This window comes from Corapipo altera, unplaced genomic scaffold (assembly GCF_003945725.1).
Source record: "Corapipo altera isolate COAL_440 unplaced genomic scaffold, ASM394572v1 326, whole genome shotgun sequence".
Classification (NCBI taxonomy): Eukaryota; Metazoa; Chordata; class Aves; order Passeriformes; family Pipridae; genus Corapipo; species Corapipo altera.
Window position 1 is genome coordinate 2,942,866 of NW_020884945.1, and position 15,556 is coordinate 2,958,421.

The 15,556-nt window shown below is 47.7% G+C and overlaps 1 protein-coding gene across 3 annotated transcripts in view; it reads right to left on the minus strand.

Moving 5' to 3' along the window:
- The window catches only part of LOC113956092 (vascular endothelial growth factor receptor kdr-like), a 133,989-nt gene extending 119,453 nt beyond the window's left edge, over positions 1-14,536 (minus strand). For all 3 annotated transcript variants that reach the window (XM_027662282.1, XM_027662280.1, XM_027662279.1), the window contains exon 1: positions 13,818-14,536. In XM_027662282.1, the coding sequence (XP_027518083.1) occupies positions 13,818-13,881 (64 nt within the window). In that variant the 5' untranslated portion in view covers positions 13,882-14,536. The remainder of the gene's footprint in view (positions 1-13,817) is intronic.
- Positions 14,537-15,556: the final 1,020 nt, after the last annotated feature.

Here is a 15,556-nt window from a genome sequence, read left to right on the forward strand (position 1 = left end):
AGGAATTGTGACTTGGCTGAAAAAGGATTTAACCTTGCAAATGTTTGTGGGGTTGGTAAGTAATTGCTGTTCTATACTGCTGGAAACTGAAGACAGATAAGTATCTTCCCTATCTTCCTTAAGGTCACATAGGCACCTGCAACACCAATTAGAGCTCAAGGAAATTGGCTCCAAGGTCTATGCTGAGCTCCAGGATCATCCAGGGAAGGGCTCTCCTGGGTGTCTGCAGAAGCTGGAAGGATCTGGCCCCAGTGAGTGTCTGGTGTGGAGAGCAGTGTCCTCTCCTCTGAGGGTGGCCAGTGGGCCAAGCCCGTGGGGCAAGGAGGAAATGGGGATGTTGTTGAGCCCTTGCTGCAGAATGTTCAACTGCAGCTCTCTGCTCCTCCCTAAAGGGCACAAGTTCCAGAATGAGTGTGCTCTGGGAGATGGGGGTTTCTCCTTTGGCTTCCCAACTTTGATAAATTTTTGCACAACCTGATACCTATGATCACCTTATTTCTACTAGGATGAGAGCAGCAAGAAAGCCAATGGGCTGTAGGTATGTGAGGGCTGCCTTGCTCTAAGGAAAGGGAAACTCCTTCTGAACATCAGCACAATCCCTCAGTCAGTCACACTCCAGGCTCATTAACCAGCTCTCCAAGAAGTACCTCCAACGTAGATGTGCACAGGGGAGATGAGAACAAACTCTCAATCTGGAATTCTTTAGCTGTAAAAGACACTCAGCAGGGGAATCCATTAAATCACGGCTGCAAATTAGCTTTGCAAATGTCTCTGTGCCAAAAGACACAGACAGAATGGAAACCAAGAGGCTTCTTGGAATGTAGATGCAATTGGAGCGACACTGCACCAGCGTGTGTGTGAGTGTGCCACAGGCACTTCACTGTGCAGACAGAGGGGCTGAGGGAGGTGCCACGTTAGAAGAAATTCAAGGGAGAATGTAGCCCTGCAAGCCCTGTATATCAATGCCAGTGACTTCTGACAGCTCAGTCCAAGCCTATCCAAGCCTATCCAAGCATCCCAGTCCTAATCTTTATAACCTTAAATGCCTCCCTATCCTTGCAGCTTCAAATGGCTTTTCCTCTGGTGATGGAAGTGAAAGATGAAGCAAATCTACTGTGGTTCCTGAGCTGCTTTTCCTCTTCAGAACATCGATGGCCCCCTCCCTCCAGGGAGGAGGGGAAATGCTGATCCCCATGATGTACAGAGAGCAGAGGCACCACAGCAGAGAACAGACTTGTGCTGTGGAGAGGAGTGCAGGGCCACAGTGCCCAGAGCACGGCAGGCATGAGTCGGCACCCACAGACTACAGTTCCTGCAGGGACTGAGCAGCCCCCACAGTCACCAGTGCAGGGAACACAGCTGGAATTCCCTCAGCTATTCCCCCTGCAGAGATTCTGGGTGTTCCCCCATCATACCCTGCTGCAGCCCCTGTTCTGGAGTCGATGCTGCCAAAGCCAGTGCAGCTGTGCCCCAAGTGACCTCCTCTGAGGTGTTTGTTAAAGAGGGGGGGGGGGGGGGGCAAAGTGGAGTGACTTAAACATCATGGCTCATGGCCAGCCCACCTGAGAGCCTTGATTTGGAGCACCTGGCAGCAGCCCCCACCCAGCTGAGCCACCTCTACCTCCTAGGCTGGTCCCCTCTGCTCCTGGAGCTCCCACTCACTCCAGGAACATCCCTCAATGCACCATCACATCTGCCCAAAGCACTTCCACGTCAGGCCTCTGCCTCTATCAAGGCAGCAATTCAAGGCAGAGGAAGACATCAAACCAAATTATGCCTGAATTCGTGTTCCTAAGAATGTAAAGGAAATGCAGCCAAAATGAACTATACAACCCCAGAAAGTCAATGTATGCTCATTTGTATATCAGCCCATTGTCCAGGGAACTCTCAGTTTCCTCTTGGGATCTATAATGAATAGACCTATAAGAGAATGTTGTGGTGGCAGCAATTTCTCTTTTCCTACCATTTAACTTAGAACAATATAGAATCAAAACAGAAAGGTAGCCTTTCAACGGCTGGCAGTACAATACACACTATAGGACATCACTTCGACAATTAAATTGAGGAGCATGAAGGAGACCTTTGCCCTGTGTATGCTGAGAATTCCTCTCAGTCCCTTTATCCTGAGAATTCCGCTCAGTTCCTTTATCTTATACCCTGCAAGGAGATCAGCATCCAAGATACTCTCCTTACATCCCACCACACCCAAGTGTCACTACTCTGCTTTCACTACCAGCAGATGTGAAGACCAGAACCGAGATAAGCAGAAAGAATTTAAAACAGGAAGGATGACTAAAGGAATTGGGCTGCTCTGGGCTCTCCTCTCTTTTTTTAAGTCTGGTCAGTTTAGCTCTGAATTAAAGAAGACATGGTGACACCAGACAAGACCAGATATATTGGTCAGTCTGGGAATTGAAGAATCAGCAGCCCCAAAAAACAGCTCTGCAAAGCTTTAGTTGCCTGATTCATCAAGGTGAGGTGTTTACCCCAAACCACAACGGTGATGCTGTTAATGATGTCAATGTTAACTGTCTTTGCTACTCCAAGGATGCAAAAGGAAGGCTTTGAAAGAGTTTAAGCACTCTCTCAGAAATGTCCAGAAGCTGCAATAGCAAACCCAGAGTCACTGAAAAAGCCTTTGACATCTCCCTCATACACATCTTTAAAGATTAAAGATTACACTTGACCCTTGGTTCAGGAAAAGGGTTGGTTCACCAAGGTGATCTCCACCTCAGCAATCAGAAAGTGTTGTCACACTAGTTGTGACATGAAGAAGCAGCAGCAGCCACCCGAGGAGGAGGAACAGTGGCAGCACAGTTGGAATGCATATCCCTCCATATCCTCTCTGCACAAGGAGAAAATCTTTGGTGGCTTTTTCTGTGCAGCAAACCAGCCCCTGAAGGCACTGCAGCACTGCCCAGGCAATGTGAGCTGCCCTGGGCATGTGCAGCCCCTGGAGCAGCTAGCTGTGTTCAGAAGGGCTCTGATTTATGCTGGCCAGGGATTCATGCCCTCAGCTTTGTGTCATATTTCTGGCCAAGCAGATTCTACCCAGTCATTTACCTTACAATGATTATTCCTGTTTTCCCAAGCCTGTTTCTGAAAGACACCTCTTATTTTTTTAATGTAAACTATCTCAAAAGCAGGATTTTTATATAAAAATGGCATAAATCAGGAAGATATTTGGACCAAAATTTTTAGGTCAAATGGGCAGACTAAGGGATGTCCCAGGCACAGGGAGGCAGAAGGGCAGAATGTCAAAGTTGCAATGCCAGACCACAAATCCAGGTGGTATTTCAAAGTCTACATTAATGTTTTAAAGTACAGTGATACTGTGATATTGGAAGAACAAATGGCCATGAACTGTGGCTATGCCAACTCTCCTCCATGGAAATCAAAACTAGCTCAGCTTTAGCTTTTCCAGTAATCTCACTTTGAGCACAGAATTTTCAGCTTTACTGCCCTGATTTTCTCATAAGTGCAGGACAGATTTGGCAAATGAAAACTGAGATTTATACCCAGGCAAAAGTGTCTCCTTTCCTCTTCTTTTGTCCTTCTGCCAGAAACCCTCCAGAAAGCTGAAGATACTGTCGCGAAGAATGTTAAAACAAATTGTGCACATATTCTTGGGATGGGAAAAGGAAAACCTTTCTCTTGGGAGCATTAGTCTGCATTTGCAGGCTTGTGGGATGTCGTGGTGCCTGTTTGTAGATGTCTGCCCTGGATGATATTGTGTAGCAGCTCTGACATGCCAGATAGGAAATAAGGTTACTAGTTTCTTTTTAATGACAATATATCAACCAAAGTTATGCACAAAATTCAATAGAGAGCAATTTCACTCACCATAAGAAGGCACATGACTTCATGATTTATTAAATTGAATTAATAATTGCATTTCACCATGTAAGTTTGAACATTACTTTTTAAATACAGAGCAGACAACAATAAAGAAGGCAAAGTATGTGGCTAATTTATACCACAGATCTGAATAAATAGACTAGATCAGAATAATCTCATGTCTCCAAAGTAATAATAATAATAATAATAATAATAATAATAATAATAATAATAAATCAGCCTTTTATACATAATGAAAAAACTTCCTGATGGGACTGTAGTGTACAACTGGAGCCAGATGGGGGGAACCCTTGACATGCCCTGCTCAGCAGTCTCCTGTTCTCCTGAATTCACCTTCCCAGACAGTTCCTCCACCTCAGGAGTCATGCCATACTGGGACTTCTGTTCCAACCTGCACTTCTTCATCATTAGAGTAGGGTAATATTGCCCAAATTGACCCAGGGAGCGAAGCTGGTGTTTATTTGGCTTGTTGGGAAAGCCATGTGTAGTGGTTTGAACCTTGTTTTCCCCCAGAGGCTAAGAAAAGTGGTAACCCCCAGGGGTGGAAACCCCTGGAAGTTTTGAAGTTCTGTCCAATGAGCGCTCCTGCAGAAATGTAAACATATCACAAGCACTGGAAGAGAAGAGTTGTAGTTGGGTTGTTAGAAGAAGTAGCCATGTTGTAGGAGCCACGAGGAAAAGGGGCCCGGAGCCCCTCGGGGCCTCTGGGGGCCCCCCAGCCCCAGTTGGGGGCTACAGAGACTTGGAACAGTGTTAAGCTAGACTATGTGTCTGTAGCTGTGAGCTGGGAGATGTTTTCCATCTCGAGTGAGCAGAGACAGAGCAGAAGTGGTGGCAGCCCCAGAGGTTATGCCTAAAAGCCAACTGATAAGAACTAAACCAGAGAAGCAGCAGAAACTAGCAGCAGAGCTATGGAGTTCTGGGGGTAAGAACTGATACCAGACCCCCCAAACTCCTTTGAGACCTCCTGGAAAAGAGGAAGATGATGGACTCTTGCTTGAAAGAGCCTTGAAGTGCAACATGCACTGCAGAGAGGAGCTGAGAAGCTCAGAGCGTCCTGGGAAGCTGGACCGGGACGGAGAGGAATGCGGAGGGGGTGACCTTGGCTCCCCCCTCGCACTGCTGCCAAGGTGGCAGCCTGAGGCAGGGCACAGAGGCCCTGCAAGGAGCTTGAATCTCCTGGAGATACCAGACCGTCACGAAGACCCCCTGTGTCTTCGTGATATGACGTGGTGGAACAGCCTTGTCTGGGGTAACGAAGCCCACGGAAGACCCCTCAGTTGGTTGGCGACGGGGCCGAGGGAGCTTGGATACCTCCCTCGTGAGTGCTGGCAGAGATCCAGCAACAGCTGCATGCATGAGAGAGAGACTGCTTCTGCTACTCTGAAGAAGCTGCTGCCCTGAGAGACTGGAAGGGATCTGTCCTTCTTTCCCTCCTGGACTTTTATTTGGAGGGGAGAGGAGATCTGATCCATTGTAAATACTATATGTCATGGTAGAGATAGTTGTGATCGTGTGTATAATGTGTTATACTATTTATTTGTACAGTCATTGTAATATATTCCCTTTCCCCATTCTGAGTCTGGTTGTGTTGTGTCTGGAAAAACCCATCTCACATTGGGTTGAGATGTGGGAGGGGGGATGGAGCTAGGGAATTGGATTTTGGGGCTATCTCAAACCATGACACCATGAGAAAACAGTCCAAGTGGGAGCACAGCCTAGAAACCCTGCAGCAATTCCAAACCTATAAATACATCACACTGTTTATCTCCTTGTTGATGTATCAGTGGATTAAGTAATAAAACTGTTAACAGAATCATTTGTGGCTTCATGGTAACCACTGGCTTTGCTTTCCCAGAGACCCATGGTATCATCAGACTTGAAAAAGTCATCACTGAGTGGGATGATGAGCTGTGAGAAACACACTTTCAAAGTGAGATGGGCCAAGTGCATGGAGCTCCCAGCCAGGGGAGGCTCTGCCCCAGGCAGTCCTTCCCCACGGCACAGTCTGCTCCCTTCCTGCTGACCCAGGAGTTGGGGGATTAATCACTCTGATAATTCCTATTAGGCCAAACCCTGTTCCCTTGCCTTAGCTGTTGCTGCATCCTTACAACAGAAGATTTGCCAAGACTAAAGGAAAGTTGTTTTAAGCATTAGAGCCTCCAGGAGCCTGAGCAGAGCAGAGTCTGTGCAGCCAACAAAAATGTGCGGGGAGGGCGTCTACCAAGCACTGGGGAGCGGCAGCAGGGCTTGGTTGGTGTGATGCCTCACACAGCTGGGGGTTGCTGCAGGGCCACAATTTCCAGGTTCCTTTGCTTCCTCACAGTGAAACAAATCAGGATTTTCCAGCAAGATTGGTAAAATTGCTGCCTCTCTGAAGCAGGCAGTGAGGGAGCAGCTCTCAGTCAGTTCTTTTCTCCCTCAGATTCTACCACAGAGTATGTAAACAACCACAATAAAATAAATGTTCTCAGTCAGACAATGGACAATTCAAAGACAGGCCATTGTCTTCAGCCAAGCAGCGCTTTAAACCCATGGAACTGAGAGGGAAAGCCTGCCCTGAGTGCACAGACACAAAATGAAAATAATCCAGACATCATCCATTTGTAGAGAAAAAATGTGGCAGGCCAAAAGGTTACCTGATTCTCTCTGCTTCACACAATGTAATAGCTTAAATTGTGTTCAAAAGGTTTTCAGTCTGACAACATTGTTTACGTTCACTTGAATCATCCTTTAATTGTAGCAGTACAAAATCCTTTTAACCAGCCAAGCTCACTGTGCAGCTCGATCCTGCTGTGTCATGCAGCAAGAGCTCCTATGACTTCCTTGCCTCGTATGCATCCAGAAAGAGATCTGGGAAGAGCATTTCTCCCCACACCTGTGAGCTGCATTATAATTTCTACTGATATTCCTCATGGGTTTAGAAGCAAAGCAGTCCCTGTGCTTCCAAGCAGTGGAAGCTCATCAAGTCCTTTCCCTCATCCTTGCAAATCAGTGACAGCATTAACTGAGGAGTGAGACAGCACCAGGTGGAGTGGGAGCTCTTCCCTAAGCAGAGGGGGATGTACCCAGTGCTGGACAACATGGCACCTGGAAGATTTATTTTTCTGCAAGGAAAGACAGAGACCTTGAGGTTTGCAACTGATAATCCACAGGGCTTTACTTCCTTCCTTTCAAACACGGTCCCACGCGCCTTCCTGTGCCGAAGGGTTCCGGGCAATCTCTTCCAACAGGCATTTCCTGGATGGAGCCTATTGTGATTGGGATTGCCCACACCAAGGGCTTCCAAATGCTACTGTGTGGGCATGTGGGATGGCTCCTGTGGGAGCCACTTCAGGCAGCTGGAAGAATAAGTGAGGAAGCAGAGGGGGAAATCACATTTTATAGCTCCTGGAGGACACACTGGAGTCGGTGTCTGCACATTAAAGGTTTGAAACAACGACCCCTGCACAACCCAACCCAAAATTTTGCTCAGGATCAGCTTTCAGGTATGCTGCAAAGGGCCAAAGTGAGCCCTCTTCAGTAGCTGGGAGGGAATTGAGGATGAGAACTGGGATTCTGGGAGGCCCCACACACAACATCACCACTGCAGGCTCTGGGGACTGGGGGGAAATTGCTTTAACTCCTAAATGATTGTTTTCATCACTGATTTCAGTTAATGAGCTATGAGTTCACAGCAAAGAGGATGAATGCCTCCCAGATTAGCTGCTTCTGTGTGTTAGTGTGGAGTGTCCCTGTAAGCAGCCCCGTTTTACTCACAGCTATAGAGGAATAGGCAAATATCCCCATGGTGGTTGGTGCTTTTCCTGCAAACTGACCTTACTGTATCTGTAAGGAATAATCCAAGGTGAGCCATTTCTGAGCTGTGGGCTCTAAGAAAGCAAACATTTTGGCAGAGGTGGTTTACATTCATGGGGATTTTGTAAAAAATGGAACAGGTAATGAATAGGTCAAGCTTCCTTGACCCTCAAATCAAGAACAATCCCAGCAGGGCTGAAAACTCCCCTCTCCACTTCCTTGGCAATCATGTTCCCACAATTCAGAAAAACACAGGAAGATCTAAGGAAACCTATGTGGAAATGCAGAAGACAAAGGCAAGAGATCTGAAAATAGAAGGCTGGTCCATATATTTCCTTTACATTCCGGGCCTGAGCTTAGTTTTTGGCTGAATTTTGAAATCTGGGGGGCCGTATGCTTTTGCCATTCCATGCAAGGCACAAAGGAAAACTGGCTTGTTCAGATTTCCATCAGTCAAAGGGTTAGATGAGCTTCTTTCCTTGTTGCTCAGTAATTTCAAGGACTCCTCAATGCTAAAAGCTCTACTTCTTAAAGCCACAGCAAAAGCCCTGCACACTGGTTACACATACACCATGCATGAGCTGTGACTCCTTCTACATTTCTAGATACTGGAAGACTTGAAAAAATTAGTTCTTGTAAAAATTCAGTGCAGCAAGAACAGTTTGTGCATCTGCTTGAAAAAAATGAGATTCAGCTGCAGGTCTCAGACAGTCCCACTTTGGCTTGACAAAAACTTCTACACCAGGACAATTGTAAAGGCAAACTTCATTTTGGGACAGAGAAGAGAGACAGTGCAGATCCCTGTTGTGGAAGGGCTGATAAATTCCTCTTGGCTTCTTCTAATGTAAAAATTCAAGGAATCCTGAGCCCTGAGGGGAGTTTAGGAGACATGTAGGAAAGGGGGGGAGAGCAGAAGAGGGATGTAGGATGTAGTGGGGACAAAAACTATGTGCTGTAAAGACAGACTAATCCAAGGACTTGGAGATGAGGGTATTGGAGTGACTCACAAAGATGCCCACAGACTTACTCACTTTCCATCATAAAGGAGTTCACAGACTACTCCCCATCCATCAGAATGCATAGTTGTGTTACACTGTGAGTAACAGGCTAATACCAAAGTTAACAATTGCACAGCTCAGCTCTCTGAGTACATGAATTCATTGCTTACATTTCCAGAGCCTTTGGAAGCCTGTCTAGCACTCAGCAGTGAGGGATTTGCACAAAGTGGGCAGCCATCAGTTTTGCTCATCATGGCCTCATGAGATCAGGCTCCCTCCCTCCCCTGCACCTTCCTCCTCCCCACTGAGGCAGGAGCTCATGGACAAGCCTCTGAGGGCACACCGTGATGCCCATAGTTTGCTCTAACCTTGCCTGGCTCCTGGTGATTGCAGCTCTCTACTGCTCAGTCCTGCTGCCTGGGGCAAGCCTCAAGCAGGCACTTCTGTTAAATGCCATTTACAGACAACAACCTCAGCTGGTTCACTTTGGCAGCTCCTCCTATTTTCTCTGTGGCCTTAAAAAGGAAAATTAAAGAAGTGCCTGATGTGGTGAGGAGATCGGTACTCTATTACACACGTTCTATGCCAGCTGATCTGGGTGGCCAATTTTTCTTGGGGGCTGTGACTGAGGACAGTTAGATGCTCTTCCCAAAGAGCACTGAAGGAACAGGAATGTCCTGATTGGCACTCAGAACCTTCGTGTCCTGTCAGTCATCTGAGCTGCTTTCTGAAGGAAAACACTAGGGACGCATTTATTTCATTCCCAGCTCTTGTTTAGATACTCCAAATATCTTTTAATTACTTCCACTGGTAATTCTCATCCAAGTAACATCAGGCTGGTGTAGGGAAAAAAGGAAAGGTGGGGCAGGACTGATCAGAGGAAATATCAAGCTGAGCATGTGAAGTTTGGTAAGGCTGTGCTTCGGTGTCCTTCTCATACTCTCTCTGAAAGTCAAGCGCTGCCTCCTGGAAATTTCCTCTGTAGTTTTAAAAAATGCATGTTGCTATTGCTGCCCCCAAAACTGTTTTGCAATGTAAACTGAAAGCAGCTTCTTTGTTCACCCTGTCCTTTACTGATGATCAAGTGACCCTTGCTGCATATACTTTGCAAATATCTTTGGAAGCAAAAGATGTGTCTCGTCTCTGAATAAATCTGGCACAGGGCAGGTTTTCGCCCTCCTTCAAACTACGCTGGCAATTTGGAAGCCAAACTTACCAAAAGCACAGATCATCTACCACTGACTGTACCTAAGAAGTCTCCTGTTGTGGTTGGAAACCTTTTGCCCTGGTGCATAAACCTACCAGCAACATAAATATTCTCTATTCAGCCCAACAATATATCACTTCAAACTGCAGTAGAGTGAGCTATTGCTTGGCACAAATATTTCATCATAAAATGAACAATTCAGGGAATGTGTGAAAGGACAGAGATAACCTGAGTGGCCCCTGTTGCTCTTACTCAGATCTATAAGTAGGAGCAGACCAATGGGGGAAATGTGCACAGATAAATCCTCTTTACAATTTTCAAAGGAAATATTAAAAGTTCTTATAACAGAAACCTTCAACAAACAATCTGGTTGGTGTTCCCAATATTCTTTTGGGTACAGTGCTGTTTTTTAGAAGTTCTGGGAATATGCAGAAATACTTCACATTTTTTTCCTTGCCTTAAATGGATGAATTAGGGTAAAGAGATTTCCAATTGTTTTTGAATGTGGCAGCTTCAGCAGGAGGCTCATATATCACCATCTTAAAAAAAGGCTTCTCTGCTTTTTATAACATTTTCCCACAGTAAAGCAAATGTCTAGGAATAACAGCAATTAAGAGACACAGTTTTGGTTTACCCAAGCCCATCAACAGCCTATGATGTCAGATACCCCCACTCTCAATTGGGCAGCAGCAGCTGCCTCAGGGAAACCCAAAAGCAACCCCTCAGTGCCTCTGACTTTGCACTGTGCACCACTGAGCCCACACTCATCCCAGCTGGACACATTGACCATCCCAGTTGGAAAACCAGGAGGAGTCCGAGCTCCGAAGCCTCTGACTCAGCTACTGATACGTGGTATAACTGAATAGATTGAAATATATGTTAACAAGCTACATTGCTCATCCAGTATATTCTACTTGTAGGAGACATTGCACAATTAAACAAACAAAAAAATTCAGTTTCAAACATGCTTTAATTTCAAAGGGATTGGGCAGGGCCTAATTTTTATTCTTCAATCTTTAATACTTCCTGGTATTAAACCACTGAGTTTATTCCAATACCTGAAGAGTTACTTGGACTGCTCACATATTGAAAACCTTTTTGATGATCATGTCAGGGGGTAAAAGATACTAAATTTTTCATGCACAATTTAAGGTGTCGCTCATGTAACAATTTCTCTGCAGATTATTTTTCAAAGGGCTGATTATTAACCATCCACTCCATACCTAAAACATGGGCCAGCTGTTGGCACCTGCACAATAATTACTACATCAAAGGTTGTGAGCAGAAAGACCTTAACTAGTACTCTGAGGAGTTGAACATGAGCTGTGTAATAAGAAAAAGGAAAGTGGAAATTTAATGATACTCATAGAACTGTCTTAGAAGTTTAAAGATGTATTTAAAGCTGTATTTTATAATAAGGTGGGCAGTTATTGGGATGGTGTTTATATTGTCTCTTCTCCCTGCTGAAAGCACCAAAGAAGTCAGGAGTTCTCTAAAGGAGACCATCCTTTGAGCTGGATAAATTTAACGGCCAGAGTTTCATTGCTGGAGATGAACTTTGAGGACAAGGTGTCTGAGGAGTTAATACCTCGGTCCTCGGTCTCGCAGTTGTACCATTCTCCTTCTCTCTGCATTGCAGATGGAATTGGTTGGATTGGAATCAGAGTCAGCCTCTTCAGCACAACTTGGCCACAAAGATCCCAGAGAGGGTTTGACCCCCAGCCTGCAGGACAGACGCAGGCCTTGGCAGGTCAAGCAGAGTTTCCTCGAGTTCGTTGCTGGAGGTGAACTCTGAGGGAAAGGTGGCTGAGGAGTTAATACCTCAAGAGCATCAGTCCTATCCAGAATCCTCAGACTTCCTGGCCCTGTCTCATGTTGGCTTCCAGCCTAATTAGGGCACCCAGAGACTGTGCTAATGTGTTATCTCTCCCTAATTATGGACAGGGCTCTGACATCCATTACGCTGCTTCCAAGTCCATCATCACTCTTTGCCTATGGGAACAGTTAGGGATGTGCCTTCCTTCCTTTGTCACAGGATGCAGGCATTGCCTTCTATTGGCCTCCTCTGTGCCTGGCACTGATGGGAAAACGAATCTGGACCAAATTCCAAGGTTATTAGGGCTAGAATTACTAGGACAGGAATCTGGTGAGTAAGGACCTGAGCAGCCCTGAAATGTGGGCAGCATCTCTGCCTGTTCCCCACCTCCTCAGTAAAAACCTCACTGTGCTCCACTTCACCCTGCAGCGTCAGGAACACTCGTGGCAAGCCACGTTTCCTCCCATCTCCCAAAAACTTGTTATTATCCATCTGTAATCCACAGAATTCCATGGTGATTTATGCCTTTGTGAAATCCACGCTGGATATCTGGTGATAAGCCTTCTATGGGCAACTTCTCCAGCCTATCCAGACGCTGGAATTCCTGTAGCATGCAGCTGGCTGCTTCTGCACGTGTCAGCCAGATGGAGCACAGTGTGGGAACCCTCCCAGGCTGTGGGAGCTCCGACACTGCTCCAGGTGCAGCTCAAGGTGTGGGTGCTGGTGTCTGACATGGTACAGGACTGGCTTCCCTGGGGCGTAATGTGGGCACCTTCCCTGGGGTTCCATGGGCACCGCGGGTCACAAGGATCCCTGCGGTGGAGGGGCTCCTTTGCAGGTTTGCTCCTTTGCCAGGTTTGCTGCTTCAGCTTTTCCTGGAAAAGCTGGGCAAGCCCTTTGGAGCACAGGCTTAGCTATTTATTCTGCAGGTAACTGTGGGGAAGGTACTGCAGGGGAGACGTGAAGTTCACTGGAACTGGTGCCCACCAATCAGTTCTTTTCTGCAGAGGGAATACATTAAATCCCCAAATGAATCCAAGAAAATCAAGGAGAGTGATGCTTCCTGGTGCTTCCAGAAGCTATCCTCTTAACTATGAAAAGATTATAATATGCTAAAGCAGTAACAACCATGTGCTGTGAAATACATTCCCTATTTGAAATAATAAAAAAGCCTTTCTGTCAGAAGGAATTCCCCAGTAAACAACAGACCATCTCCCTTACACAATTTGCAGTCATGAATGAATGGCTCAGTAATCCAACGAAATCCTCATGCTTAATGAGATAATGAAAAGTCATACGGCAGATGGAAAAGCTCCTCTAAATCTCATTAACCTGCCTCTTGGCTTTTCTGATATCAGCGAAAATCAGGAATGAATCTGGGGGGACAGTGTGTTTGCTGCAAGGAAAATGAGTTTTGGAGAACGGGGAATCTAACCTGACACCTGTGCTGAGAAGGGGAAGGCAGCAGAGAAACACCATGTGAATGAAAACTGAAATATCAAAGGATAAGAATGGGAATATCAAAAAGAATCAGGGTTTGCCCACAGTGTGTGTGCCCACAGCTCTGACGTGAGCCCCAGGACAGCAGGATAGCCCAGGCACTCCCAGACACACCACAGCTCCTCCTTTTCAAGCCTTTTCTACCTCAGCTCTGCCTCAAACGATCAAATACAAGCAGAAACCCTCCCACGCAGAGGGGAATAAGCCACAAATTGGCAAATACCCGCAACTTGCTATTTTTAACCAAGCTTCCAAACCTCGAGAGGAAAAAAGCATTAGCCATACACGCGACACCTTCAAGGAGTTTGTCTTTTTTTTTTTTTAACCTTTACTTTCTAAGATCAGTTTTCATGTGAAATATGTGAAACCTGAGGCGTCAGGGACGGGTTTGGGGCGGCACCTGCCCGGTGGGTACCGCGGGTGCGAGGTGGGTGACACCTCTCCGGGCCGCTCGGGCCGGCGGGGCTCCGCAGGAGCGAAAAAAGCATCAAAAAAAGCACGAAAAGCATCACGGAGCGCTCTCCTCAGGCACCCCGAGGGAGCGCACCGGCGGTACCCGGACGGGTCCGCAACCCGTGCCCCACGCGCTGCCCGCGCCCCCCGTCCCGCAGGTGAGAGGAGGGGCAGTGCCCGCTCTTACCGTGCAGCAGGAGCAGCCCCTGAAGGGCACAGACGGCCAGGACGGCGCTCGGCCTGGGCAGCATCGCCGGGGCCAGTGCCGGTGACTTCTGTATCCCGTGCGAGGCGAGGTCCGCAGTCCGGGACAAGTTTTCTTTTCCAGCAATAAGTTTGTGAAAGCCCGCGGGGCTGCAGCGCGAAGGGAGGGGAAGGACAAGGCGTGCAGAAGTTCCCACTTGTTGATTCCAGTTAAATTGTTCTTTCCATTCACTGCTTCATCCTGGGGCTGCAGAGTGTGTTTTTCTTCCTTTCTTCTCGAGGTGCGAGTTCTTAGTTTTTTCTTCCCACCCTCTTCACAATAACCCTATTCCTCCTTTTCTCCTGTTTCTCTAATCCCTGGGGTGCCTGAGGGGAGCGTTGCTCTACCTCAGAAGCCTCCCCAGCCCGCCTGACTGGTGCTGAGTAACTCAAGGGGTTAAAAAGCGAAGGAAAAGCACCAGAAAAAAGTTTGGCAAAAAGTTTCCTCCACTCAGCGAGTCGCTGCTCCCGGCAGTCCTTTGCCTGGAGTTTGGGATAAGGTGGTTGCACCGCAAAGCCTCTTCTTGGATGTATTTATGCAGGGAGGTGCAGGTGCTGCGGAGGTCGGCAGGAGGGTCGGGTCTCTCGGCTCCAGAAGGGCAGGAGCAGCGGGAGCTGCCGCGGCCCCACTGGGCTCTACCTGCCGGGGGGCACCGCGCGGGGCCCGGGCGGGCGGCAGGGCTGGGGCATGGCCGGAGCCCCCAGGCGTGCTGCTGTCTCCCTCTCCCCACACCCCTCTGGGTTCGCTTGGCTTTCGCCGGAAAGTTTGATGCGAGCCCGAGATTCTTTATAGGGACAGGAAAAAAAAAAAAAGGAGGAAGGAGAGACGTCACCAGTCGAGGCAAGGGGACTTCACTCTCTCTCCCTCCCTGTCATTTCACAGAGCTCCTGGATTTCCTGTTGCTGCTGCCTGAGATGGGGCAAAGAACTGAATCCCTGCTGCTTCCCAGCATCACCCGTCCCTGCAAAGCCGGAGCTGCAGGAGGATCAATGGCAACATCTTCCTCCAGTCCTGCCCCGCTTCCCCCAGGGGCAGAAAGGTGGCATCTCCCTCCCGACCCTGGGGCTCTCAGGGCTCCAGGGCACTGGGAAAGGGAGCACAGAGGGACACCAGCTGAGGAATGGGCTCTCTTGCAAGAGCACTCCGTGCTCTCCTCCCCCTGGTTATTAGTCTGGGGTTCTCTTTGTGCCACTCACTGTATCCTGCTGGAATGTCACCTCCATCCTCCCTTTCCTGCTGCCACGCTGTGCATCCCTTTCCTCTGGGGTGCATAGAAAGTTTCTTGTTTAAATAGGATAATTTGGGCAACCCCAAAGGTGTTATTATTTATACATCACAACTGCCTCCCCAGTGGCTCCTGGGTTTCTCACAGCAGCTCTGTCACCTGAGCATTATCTCCAGGCACTTGGTGTGGACAGATCCACGGTGATGTCCAGGCTTCCAGCCTGTCCACGTGCCTTTGCTCTTGCCATGCCAGGCAGGATTTCAGCAAAGATGGAAACATTTCTTCAGATCACAGAGTATTTTGAGTTGGAAGGGACCCACCAGGATCTTGAAGTCCAGCTCTTCAGTGAATGGCCCTTTCAGGGACTGAACCCTGATTGAACCTGACTGAACCCACAACCTTGGCATTTTTAACACCAGGGTCTAACCAGCTGAGCTAATCTCAGGGTTAATTGTGA